A 12,807-nucleotide genomic window follows, 5' to 3' on the forward strand; every position below is an offset into this window, starting at 1 on the left:
GAGATGCAATAAAGGGGGCTGAGGAGAATGAAATACTTGTCTGCATAGAGATGGGGTTGGTGCTGCAGGCCTGTAATGCCAGCGTTATTGGAGGCAGAAGAGAAGCAGGCGTATCTCTCTGAGTTCTAGTTCCAGTAGATCTAGAAAGGGAGTCCAGGACAGCCATGGAAACACAGAGAAACCCTGTCTTAACAAACAAAACAGGAAAAGAAAAATAAAGAAAAAATATAACTCTGCATAGTGGCCAGACTCAAAAAGTGGAAGAACCACTGAGCTTCATGTTTGGAAAGATATTTAAGGTCTGGTTATTAGAGTAGTAGTCAGACAAGGGGTTGAGGAAGCTGCAGCAACTACTTCTTTCTTGGTGATTAGGTGGACTAAGGAAAATGTATAAGGTTTGTTTTTCAAGGTGCTCTCCTGACAAGGAAGATTGAGAGCTACAGTAAGTTTTCAGAAGAGAAGAGCCTTCCTCTCCCAAATTCTGGCACATCATGTCTTGTCAGGAATGAGTATATATTCTTGCCCTGTGTCCAGGCTAGGAGGGACAGGCAATCAGACCTCTGCTGAGTAGTGAATTATAGGACAGCGAGAGCTATGTAGAGACCTTGTGTCAATTAATAAAAAGAAAGAGTAGATAAAAAGAAATGAAGAAGATGGCAGTGATGGAATGATAGCAGGATGTCCAGGATTTGGGGTTAGTGAAAGCTCATTTCTTGACATGGTAAAAAATTAGTGGAGGTAAAATCTTTCTCTTGTCTGCAGCCCTATGAGTCCAGGAACACAGATAAAGTTGGGCCAAAGATGACCTAAAAACATACTAGCACTGAGTATATCTGTCTAATAAGGAGCTATACTCCAAGGGACCAGGTCTTCATAGGGTGGGAATACACACTTAGCCATGTCTCAGGGTGGGGTAGGGGAGTGGGCTGGTTGTCAGGGATAAAAGGTGTGTAGGCAGGGAGTTGTCTGGATGGAGAAGATATTTAAGGCCAGGTTCTTGGATTTCATCTTCACCCACCAGGATGTATCTCATGAAGACTGGAGAGGCTGCTGATGTCCCAGGTGAGTTGGCCAAAGAGCCTCCCGTGTTGATGAGATGCTGAGGGTGTTTTGGCTGCACTGTTCTGTCACCAACCACCAACTGATACATTTTACTCTATTGCAACACTTTTCTTGGCTATACTGACAAGGTAAGATGTTATTTATTTTCCACAGGGTTTCTCTGTGTATACATGGCTGTTCTGTAGTTGGTTTGTACACCAGGCTGGCCTCAACACAAATGATCTGTGGGCCTCTGCTTCCCTGCATGTTGGGATTAAAGGCATGCTACACTACACCATGCCTGGTTTCTCAAGGTAGTTTTATTTGCCTATATCAAATGGCTAAGGATATTGAAGTTTTGTTTGTTTCCTTTCTTTTTTGAGACTCTATATAGTCCAGGCTGTGATAGAGATTTCTGTGTAGACAAGGATGGGTAAGAACTCACAGATATTCTCCTGCCTCTGTGTCCTGAGTATGAGATTGAATTCATGTGCCAGCTCACCTAACTTATTTTACATTTTTATTCACTATTATCATAATTACTATTTCTATTATTTTTTAAACATTACTTCTCTGTGTAGCTCTGGCTATCTTTGATTTCTGTAGCATTGTCTGACATTGAATGCATAGACATATTCTTGACCTTGGCCTCCTATGTGCTGGGATTAAAGGTGTGTGTCACCACACCCTACCAGGTCTGATCCTTTCTTTTGATTTATTTAGAAATATTTGTTGTAAGTTCTAACTATGGTCTCTCTGATCTTGTGTCATAGAACATTCTTATCTTCAGGGATTATAGATGTGCTCCACCACACACAGCTGACTGACCTACCAGTTTGTAAACACTGAGTATACCAATCATATTTTCTTGCAACCCTCAATCCATGGTTAGAAGTTGATAGCTTTAATGGACTCCATTTTCCTCTGTGTATGTGTGCATGATTCACTTATTTATTTACATATTATGAAAATGGAAAAACTTAATGTTGAATGGCCACAGATATGGGGAAGAACTGGGAGAGAGGAAAGAACATGGTTTTATATATATATTCACAAGTATATATATTTGTCTTTTTTTGTTTTTTAAGATAGATTTTGTCCATGTAATAGTGCTGCATATCCTGGAACTCTCTTTGTAGACCAGGCTTTCCTCAAACTCATAGTAATCCAACTGCCTCCTGAGTACTGGGATGAATGGTGTGCATTACCACATACTGTCTACATATTTATTATTTTGACAAAGTATTTTTCTTGTAACAGTAGCAGTCAGAGATTGTATTATGTAGACCAGGATAGCCTGGAACTCACAAATGTCCTCTCGCCTCTGCCCTCAGTCCTGAGATTAAAATAGACTCTATCTCTGGTGATTACAATATTTTGTACAAACTTTTGCTCTATAGAGCCAATTATTACTTTTCTGGGTCTCAAATATTAGCTTACGAGGTGAGCATCATGTCCACTCTCATCTACACATGGATCCTCAACCCTCACATGGCATGACATACTAGGTGTGTCACTGAGGCTTAGCGTGATGCATAAGAGCAAGGACAAGGGCTGAGATTACAAATCCATACACACTAGACATTTGCCTCTTGCCATGCCTCACTCACAAAATTGAATAATTTTCTCTTTACCTTTGCCCTTTCCTTTTCTTCTGAAGCCTGTTGATAGTTTAAAAAAGAACTGTCCAACTTGGGGCTGGCTGTGGTGCTAGACAAGTTTAATCTCAACAGAGGCAGACACATCTCTGAGATAGATGCCAGCTGGTCCACAGAGTGATTTCCAGTACAGCCAATGCTACACAGAACAAATTTGTCTTGACCACTCCCCCAAAAGTGTTGTGTCTCATTTATACATATTTTTCTTTTTTTGTTTGTGTTTGTTTTTGTTTTTGGTTGGTTGCTTGTTTCTAGACAGGCTTATTCTGTGTCACTTTGGCCTGTTCTTGACTTGCTTCGTTGGCTGGGACTTCCTTGGACTCACAGCATCTGTCTGCTTTTGCCTCCTTGAGTGCTCAGATTGAAGGCAGGCATTACCATGCTTGACATTTAGATACATTCCTTGGTTTTCATTTCTTTTTGTTTTTTGGGGGGGGTTTGTTTGGTTTTTTTTTTTTTTGGTTTTGGTTTTTCGAGACAAAGTTTCTCTGTATCCTTGGCTGTCCTTGACTTTTGTAGACCAGGCTGGCCTTGAACTCACAGTAATCCACTTGCCTCTGCCTCTCAAGTGGTGGGATTAAAGGTTTGTGCCATGACCGCCCATCTACACTCCTTATTTTTCCAAGACAGGGTTTCTCTTATAGTCCTTGCTATCCTGGACTTGCTTTGTAGACCAGGCTGGCCTCAAACTCAGAGAGATCCACCTGCCTCTACATTTTTTGCTGCCTTCTTTCTTAAATGAAAAGTTATGGCTGCATATGCTTGGCTGACCTAAAGGCACCTTGTGGCCTGATTATCCCTGAAAGTGCAATACTCATGCTTCATATTTCCACAGAATTAACATCATAGGACTGGGACCAACATGTAGCTCTCACATAGCTTTAGAGAACATTAAGAGTCTATGATTTTTTCTATATTTAAAAACCCACATAATTATAGAGAAGTGTTGTGTATTGTTCTTTGACTTTTTCCATTTGAGGCAAATTTTCCTATAGCCCATGCATCCTTTGGAGCTGTTGTGGAGTCAAGTATGGCCTTCAACTGAATTTCCTCTTTCCAACTCTAAGGATATACACACTTGCTGTACTAACTTGCTTAGTCAATGCAATGGATGGTCCTAACTTCTGCAATGTTATAAAGATGTGGTAATTAAGTATAAACGTGTACAAATGGGTCATTGTGGGGACCATTTAGTCTGCAGTGGTTACAGGTCATATAGGTTTGAATTTTTCTGTTTCAATGAGATCATATGAGAATAATAAAAGTAGATCAATTATAGCAACAGATATCTATTTTTGAGAAAAAAAGCCCTACAATCCCACATAGATGAGGCTCATCAGCAAGATTTCTGCAAATCCCTTTCAGTGTGCTTAAGGAAAATAACAAGCACAAAAAGTTTAAGTGGAGCTCAGTGCATCTACGAGATCCATTCTCAGTACCAAGTCTACTGTGTTGTGAAACATGATGATAAGCTCAGCTGCTCAAGTTATCAGCAACTGCACAGCAAATTGAAGGCCGTATAGGACACACACTAGACCCTACCTAAGCCTGGAGTGGTGGCACATGGCATTAATCCAAGCATGTTGGGAGGTAGGGGCAGGCAGACAGTCTGTTAGTTTGAGGCCAGCCTGGTATACATAGATAGTCCAGGAAAGCCAGGGTTACACGGAGAAACCCTCTTTCTAAAAACAAAAAACAAAGGCCATACAGAGAAGGAAATTTTTGGTTAAAAAGGGTTCAGTAGAGACTCCATTTGGTCAAGCATTCTAGTACAGAATTGAACTATTGTCTCTCTGGCTTATTCTGAGAGCATCTGAAGAACCAGTGTTTTTTCAGATGACAAGAACACAAGATAAATGCTGGTCAGTGGGAGTGAAGGCTTTCAATATAAGCAATGGGAGACAGTGGTGGGTGGATCTCTAAGTTTGAGGCCAGCCTGGTATACAGAGAAAGTTCTAGAAGAGCCAGGGCTGCACAGAGAAATTCTGACTAAAAAAAAAAAAAACTAGAGAGAGGAGGGGAGATAAAATGTTCCCCTATAGCACAATGTTTTAGAAAAGAAGCAGAATACATATCTGTTCTTAGCAGAGTGTTTCCATGGGATACATACACAGTATCAAATAAAGAATGTGTCAAAGGCACAAGCATTCTGAAAATCTCAGCCTTGGTTGGACAGTGGAATGAGCAATTCTGTCATCTGCCACCATGCAGGAATTTTTATGTTAGGCTGAGAAACAGAAGCGGGTGTCAGCCTTTATTCTCCCTGGGGTCATAACCTTATAGTCAGGAAATCTGAAGCTTTATAGATGGCACAACCACAGATTTTGTCATTACACATGAATTGTATTTTTATGGTTCACATATTGGAAAGACAAACTTAGTTTCCACAAGCTGTTTTACAAGATCCACATGTGGGCCCTTGCAGGCTGAAGACTAGTATTATATCCAAAATAAACATGTAGACCAATTCTCTCCAATGAGCCACACCAGGTCTTATTTTGTTAATTTTGCTTTTGATTTCATGGTTAATTTTAATCCTCTGTAGTTATCAATAAGGCTTCCTGTCGTTTGGCCCATGAGACTTCTATCCTGATACAGGTTTCTAGAATAAGTAAGAGGACAGGAGGAGTTTCTCAACAACAGCAGCTTCAGAGGGCCTTGACTTGTGGGAACCAAACTGAGGTTCCTTAGTATGAATTAAAAATGTTTCAGCCTCACAAAACATCAGCACTGTCTTATGAATGCCATAGAGCCTAGGGAAAATCTGTGAAGAGAAACCAAGTCACCATCAGGCCATGAGGTGAGACCTCTGTGTGGGGGTTTTTGGGAATCCTGGTAAGGAGCACAAGTACTACAGAGAGCTTGAAAACTCAGGATGGTCCACAAAGAAGCATGGTTGTTGAAAAGGGAGCAAAGAAGGAGGCTGAAAAGGAACTTTCACTTTAAGGATGAGTGTTCAGGGAGCTTGCTTAATAATTGAGAATAAGTGATCAATAAAATGAAGGTAAGGGGAGGAGACCTGGAAGCAGGCTGATTAGAGTTGTATTTCCTGAGAAAGTGACTGTAAGGTACACCCCAATTTATTCTGAGTTGGATACCCAAGAGGAAAAGGACAATTTTCCCCTTTGGTTTTAATTTTCACACAATCCTGTCACTCTGTAAGTGACTCGATCCACAGTTGATCTACCCAAGAAATCATCACTCGGGAGGATGAGAAAAGGTAATCTCTAGAACAACCTGGGCTAACAGAGAAAGCCTTACTCAAAAGAAAACAAAACATACATAATTACATCCATAAGACTTGGCTTCTGTGGGGTCATGAATTTGGGGGGCACAAAGAGGGGCTGAGAATAACGAATATACTAGTCTCCATGGAGATGGGGTTGTTGCAAGACTGTAACCCCAGCAAGCATGCTTGGAGGCTACATAGAGAAACCCTTTGTTGAGGAACCCCCCAAAAAAGGGAGAAAGAAGAAAAACGAAAAGTCTGGATAGTGAGAGCATCCCAAAAGTGGGAGGACCAAGCCAGACGGTGGTGGCGCACAGCTTTAATCCCATCACTTGGGAGGCAGAGGCAGGTAGGTCTCCATGAGTTCGAGGCCAGCCTGGTCTACAAAGTGATTCCAGGACAGCCAAAGCTACACAGAGAAACCCGATCTTGAAACAAACAAATACAGACAAAAAAGAAAAATCAAAAGTGGGAGGATCATTAAGGTTGATGTTTGGAGAGACATTTAAGCCAGGGTTCTTAGACAGTGGGTTGAGCCAGTTGCAGCAACCTACTGCTCTTCTGCTGATTTGGTCGACTGATAGAAAGAAATCTGTTGGGTTGGTTTGTGAAGGTGATCTCCTGAGGAGAAAGCTTAGGATTTAGGAGAGGAGGAATCTTTTCAATTGAAACATAAATCTTAAGGATTTTCACAATTATTAAAAATGACAGTGTGGAAGAAATATTGCACAGTAACTCAAAAGTTTGCCCTACAATGGATCCTTAAACTGAAAGGACACTGCTATCTTAGCCTTACATATTGAAATAAATGCTATAAACAGCTATGCAGCAGCAGGTAGCAACCAGGAAGAAATGCTTTTGGAAAGTCTTCAGAGTGCAGTTCCCACCCCTTACCTGTTGTCTTGTGCTTACTAAAGCTCTTAAAGACTCTTATCATTTCATCACAGCTCCATTTCTTTGTATTGCAACAACTATAAAAACTACAGCTTTATGGAAATTTTTTTCTAGGTGTTGTTCTATTATTAGCACATCACACTATGACATGGCAGGATCTAGGTTTATTTCCCCCTGTGAAAAAATTAAATTTGAAAGCAAATTCTATTTTGCTTAACTTAATTTATTCACTTTACATCCTGGTCATAGCACCATCCCTTCTCGCCTCCCAGACCCTTCCTCCCCTCTCCTCCCATATGTCTGTCCCTGTCCCCTAGTCTTCAGAAAAGAAGAGCCCTCCCATCAAAACCCTTGGATTTAAGTCTTCTCAAGAATAAGTGTGTCTTCTTCCTCTATGTCCTGGCAAGGCAGTTCTGCCATAGGAAGGTGATTGAAAAGTTGGTAAGAAAGTACATGTCAGAGAGAGTCACTGATTCCCTTACTAGGGGACCCACACGAATCCTAAGCTGGACCTCATCTACACCTTTGTAGCAGGCCTAGGTTCAGCCCATGCAATGTTTGAGGTTGATGCCTCAGTCTCAAGGCCATTCTGGGCCCTGATTCCTTGGCTCTCTTGGTCTTCTTTTGAGGCCCTTGTCAGTACCAGGTCTTTTTCACCTTTCCTGCACTTTTCCAGAGGGACCTTGTGCATCACCCATTGTTTGCCTGTGACTCACAGCATCTGTTCTGAGGCAGTGCTGGATGGAGCATGACTCCTGCCTTCAAGCACAGCAGACTATCCTTAATAACATCAGGGGTTGGTTCCTGTACCATTGTGGTTCTTGTGTTGTGCCACGGCAGATCTCTCTGAGGTTGTGACTAGCCTGGTCTATACAGATAGTTTGAGGACATCCAAGGCTACACAGGGAAACACTGTCTCAAATAAATATGTAATTTTAATAGCCAGGTATTGGCTATTATTGGCAGAGGCAGGCACTTCTCCATGAGTTTAAGGCCAACCTTGTCTACAAAGCAAGTCCAGGACAACCAACACTACACAGATACCCTGTCACCAAAAACAATTTAAAAATTTACCTAGGAGCTGTTTGCATGTTTATCCAATTTATGTGAACACTGATGAATGGATGAGCACAGGGATTTGGGCAGCCTATGGAATAGTGCTAGAGATATTCTAAGGTGTTAGCCCAACAAAAAAGCATTTGTGCAACATTCTCCAAATTAGGCACAGGCTTGAGAGCCCTAGGCTGTTTAGAATTCCTAGAGCGATTTGTACAGGGTCTTGCCTATAGGAGGTAGAGACTGTGGGGCTTCTATGATCAATTTCTCTTTAATCTCCTGCAGTCAGAATTGGGAATAACTCCTAATTAGATCAAGAGTGAACTTTGATCCAGAATGAGGCTCCAGAAGGCCCAGATAGATGGAGCAGGGTGGTACCTTAGCTAAAAAGGATGACACCTGGGAAGCTCTGAGGTTGAGCAAGACATTGCCCACCTTGCATGGGCAAAATATATTTGGTGTGTGGATCCTACTTTTTATCCTAGCAACAGGAGGCAATTAAAAGGGCATTTCTTTGCTCAGGAGGCCAACCTGGTCTAAATAGTGAGATCGAGGATAGTCAGGGTTATGTACAAAAGACACTTTGGAAATTTAAAGAAAGAAAGCAGGAGGGGATTAAGAGGTGAAAGAAGGGGCAAAGAATGAGGAGGCTTTCTGGGCAGCAGGCAGGAGACAGGCCCAATTCCTTAGATGGTCACTGATCTGTGAGAGACAAATTTATTCTGGACTGGAGTCACCCAGTTGAAGGACACCAAAGATGATGGTTCCAGGGTTATGTTAGTTTCTCAAACACCAACCAATGAAGCTCTGAATATATTTGCTCAATCAAGAAAGATGTCCTCTACCTGGCTAGGTAAATATAGGGTAACACTGTAGACCAATGAGGTCAAAGTTTTTGTTCCATATAAGGGGATAAAAATTGGAGCCTCTAGGAGGGTCCTTCTTGGGGATTCAATTAAGCTCAGGTCCTTAGATTGATATTCAGTACCAGCTGATCTGGGTTAGATAGGAGACTCTGCTGAAATCCACGGTTTAGAAGATTACGGTGTGATATAGTCAGTTGCATATTGCCAGCTCCAGGGCCTTTCACTTCTTGGTTGGATACAGAGGGCACTAGGGGAAGAGAAATGGACCTAGAACATTTAAGAATTGGGGAGGCCTTCCTATTTCCAAGCTCACTGACAATGGAGGTGTTTTCATATTTTTTGCAGTGTTGAGAATACCTATACACATAGAAGACTGAGAGGCAAGTGGTGAGAAAGAATGATGCCCCTGCGTGATCCTTGTTGCATAGGAAATCTGTTGTGATGCTGGGAAGACATTCTTGGTGGGTGAGGGGGTTTCTAGATCTTCTCTGATGTGTTTCTTTCTTCCAGCTTGCACACTACGGGAACATATTCCAGTAGGATCAGATCCCAGCATGCTTCCTCATCTACCAGTCCCAATTGGTATCGAAGATGCAGACCTTCCAAGAAACTTAAGACCACATATGCCCCAAGATTCTTCCTTTCATTCTAATGTTCAACTGTCTCCAAATGCACCTATGGAATCCAGTTTCCAAATGCCTCAAGAGCCTGGAAGGGACTTTGGTCTCCAAATGTCTCAGAGTCCTCTGGGTTTCTCAGAAATTCCAATGCAATCAAGTGTCCACAGTTATCCAGTCTCTGCAAGCAACCTAGGTCACCAAATGTCTCAAAATTCCCTGGGTCTCCCAGGAATGCCAACACAATCAAGTCTACAATGGCACACAGATGATGAACAGTACCCATGTGATGAACAATCCATAGAAACATTAACAAATCCAAACCTCCAAATGTATCAAGGTTCCCTAGTGTGCCCAGGTCCCTCAACAGCGGGAGACCTCTCAGTGGACTCACACCATCCAATGACTTCAAGATCTTCCACGAGTTCTGCTTGCCAGGATTCCCAAGAACCAACAGTGCTGTCAGATAAACATGGTCACCAAGTTCACCCAGTGGCTCCAAGGAAAAAATATGAAGAACGCACTGTGTACATGGAGGAACAAAAGCGCCTGCTGCAAGAACATTTTAATCAGAACCCATACCCAAGCCTGAGTATAATACAAGATCTCGCAAAAAGGATTGGTGTAAAAGAACATAAGATACAGGTCAGCCTCTCTCTTGTCCCTCTCTCCAACTGCCACAACATCCATTCCCCCATTAGGTACCTGAGCACTTATTACCATCCTCAGTCTGTGATTTTTTGGGGGGGGGGCTTGCACAGTTGTGGATGGTAGATATATGTACACTTAGGGCAGGGCTGAATCTAGCATTATGTTTCAACCTGAGTACCAACACGAGGCCCTCTTTCCCCTCATAGGGTCTCCAATGTGTAAAGCTCTAGGCTCATTTAAAAACCCCAGTCATTCTATGCTAAAACTTTCATAGTCAGTTTTTATCAGGTCATACACACACTTCTTCCTACCACATTTAGGGATCTAGAACATAAAACTTCTCTGTTTCTTAAGGATGGAGTACTGCTAGATCAGCAGTTTCCATCCAGAAACAACACATTGTGGCCCATCGGGGGCAAATAGGAAGTTCTCTGATGTCTCCTTTGTTTTTCAGACCTGGTTCAAGAATCGCCGAGCTAAGTACAAATGGGATAATGTTCCAGAAGGAAGGCCTGAGCAAAATGCAAGCTCTAGAGCAGGTAATTTCTCAACTGAATCACCTAATCAATTATCTGTAGTTGCCTCTTCCGATGGAGAGTCCTTGTATCTAGGTACATTTGGTGTGGGCTCCACTACCAACATCAACTCCAGCCAAGAAGCTTCTTGGCCTGGTTTTCAAGCCTGGAATGGTGCCCAAAGTTGTCCCCCAGGAGGCTTTCTTGATGATCAAGCCCTTGCTACCACTGCCAACTCTAGCCACTCATCAATCGCTGAAGGCCAGACTTTCCCAGAAGCAGCTGAATCTCCAGTTGTGACAGAAGCTGCTTCCCAGGACACAGAGGATGTTGTCGAATTAACTCTATCTTCAGAGGAGCTCGTTCAAGTAATCCTTAAGGACATGGACTCGGACACATTAGAGGACTGGGACACGTTGGGAGACGTTCAGACTCCAGAACACTCCTCTCACATGTTAACAGGTCCTGGATTTTAGAGCAAAGTAGAGGTGTGGTAGTGTGCACCTGCAGTTTTAAGATTTGGAGGAATGATGCAGGCAAGTCTGTATCAGTTTCATTCCAATGTGATCCGTATACTGAGACTGTTCAGAATAATTCTATAATGTCCATTACTCATTTTAAAATTTTACATTATTTAAACAAAGAGAAAAATATTTCCTGCAAAGTTTTAAAAAGATATTTGTTTTCACAAGACTTTCCCCTGAAACATTTATATGCGTGAATGATTTCATACACGGCTCCATGTGTCTTGGGGCAAGGCTACTAGAAGAGGATGTACGATCTCCTGAAAGAAAACTGCAGCCAGCTGTTGGTTCAGGATTTGGGTGGTTGGAAATTAACTTCCTTCCTCTGTAAGTTCTGCAAGTACAGTTTACTACTGTGTTCTTTTCACCCTGGTAAATTAATAAATGCTTTTAAATCATGTGATTGAGTCCCTGTCATTTCCCATGAGGCAACGTCCTTTGCAACGAAATGTTTCCAGTGTTTCATACATATATATATTTGAAGTAACAGGATCTAAACGGCAAGGGAGCATATTCTCAGCAGGAACGTCTATTCTAGGAAAAGCTAGGTCTTGTGTCAGGGGATATTGCATACACTTGATGTTCCCCTGGGCATGCAGATCCCTCAACAACATAAGGTAAATATGTAGATGTACAAAGTAGCCCACCACTGAACAATATGTACCCCAGGTTTTAAAATTAATGATTCATTTTACATCTTGGTCATAGAAACCTCACTCTTTTGCCCCCTTTTCCCCTTCATCTCACTGTGTCCTCAAACCCTGGCAGTTATTCCATAGGAAGGGGAACCACACACACCATCATATCAATTTCTTTCAGTAATGAGGACATCACCTTCCCCTGTGGCTCAGTGAAGCATCCCTGACAGGGAAAAGTGTCACAAAACAGGGAGAACAAGTTAGAGACAGTCCCCACTTCCCTCACTAGGGCACTCACATGCTGACCTAACTGTCCATAGGCTATGTCTATACATGCGATCCATAGGCTATATGTATATATGTGAGCAATGTCTGGTCCATGCATGATCTTTGGCTGGAACCCTAGTATCCACAGCCCCCCCCAGGCCCTTGTGGGTTGACTCAGTCAATTCTCCTGTGGAGCTCATATCCCTTTTGAGTCCTCCAACCTTACCTCAAATCTTCCTTAATATTGCCCATGTTTGGCTGTGGATCTGTGCAATGTGCTTCCATCAGCTTGTCTGTGGAGCCACTCAGAGGGCAGCCATGTTAGGCTCCCTTCCACAAGCACAGTAGTGCTAGAGCTGGGCAGTATAGCATGGTGGGACTTATGTTGGGCTAGGCAGTGCCTGCACATTTCCTCAACCTTTTCCCCATATCCATCCCTGCACAGCTTGTAAGCAGGGAAAATACTGGGCTGAAGTTTCCATGGGTGATTTGATGTTCTCCTTCCTTCAACTAGGAGTCATACTTTGTTAGAGAGTGTCCTCTTCAGTCTCCATGGCCACTGCAAATAAGATTCTCAGCTATAATCACCATCATACCCTCCCTGGAGCCTTCAGTGTCAAGGCTCTCCAGCTTGTCACACAGAAGTCCATGGCCAAGGTTTCTTTTCTCTCTACAATCTCTGTGGCCTCCCATTTTTACTCATTGCATGTCTGATGTCAACCCTCATTTCTCTCCATGTTCCCCTTTCCCCTTGTTCCATCCCCATTTTCTCAGTCTATAGACTTTCCACTTCTAAGTGAGATGTAAGCATCCTCCCTTGGATTCTCCCTGTTACTTATCTTCCTTGTGTC

At 42.5% G+C, this 12,807-nt stretch overlaps 1 protein-coding gene across 5 annotated transcripts; it reads left to right on the forward strand.

Moving 5' to 3' along the window:
* Positions 1-1,009: 1,009 nt before the first annotated feature.
* LOC311590963 (oocyte-specific homeobox protein 6-like) lies at positions 1,010-12,502 on the forward strand. 5 transcript variants are annotated; one of them, XM_084770282.1, is made up of 4 exons: positions 1,010-1,062; positions 9,090-9,124; positions 9,255-10,006; positions 10,467-11,449. In XM_084770282.1, exons 3-4 carry the CDS (start codon positions 9,299-9,301, stop codon positions 11,001-11,003), a joined length of 1,245 nt encoding a protein of 414 aa, XP_084626408.1. In that variant the 5' UTR covers positions 1,010-1,062; positions 9,090-9,124; positions 9,255-9,298; the 3' UTR covers positions 11,004-11,449. The 5 variants fall into 5 exon arrangements, with proteins under 5 accessions (XP_084626408.1, XP_084626411.1, XP_084626407.1 ...); XM_084770285.1 differs by lacking the exon at positions 9,090-9,124 and adding an exon at positions 12,471-12,502 and having other exon boundaries at positions 1,014-1,062; positions 10,467-10,551; XM_084770283.1 differs by having other exon boundaries at positions 1,044-1,062; positions 9,090-9,131.
* The last annotated feature ends 305 nt before the right edge of the window (positions 12,503-12,807 follow it).

Source organism: Acomys minous (assembly GCF_964271855.1).
Source record: "Acomys minous genome assembly, chromosome: 20".
Taxonomy (NCBI): Eukaryota; Metazoa; Chordata; class Mammalia; order Rodentia; family Muridae; genus Acomys; species Acomys minous.

What these genes read in the sequence shown, in the direction of transcription:
- LOC311590963 (XM_084770281.1), top strand. Translation starts at nt 1,023, where the DNA reads ATGTATCTCATGAAGACTGGAGAGGCTGCTGATGTCCCAG. An exon ending in AGAGGCTGCTGATGTCCCAG is followed by an intron (nt 1,063 to 9,254) that starts GTGAGTTGGCCA and finishes TCTTTCTTCCAG; the next exon opens with CTTGCACACTACGGGAACAT. An exon ending in TAAAAGAACATAAGATACAG is followed by an intron (nt 10,007 to 10,466) that starts GTCAGCCTCTCT and finishes TTTGTTTTTCAG; the next exon opens with ACCTGGTTCAAGAATCGCCG.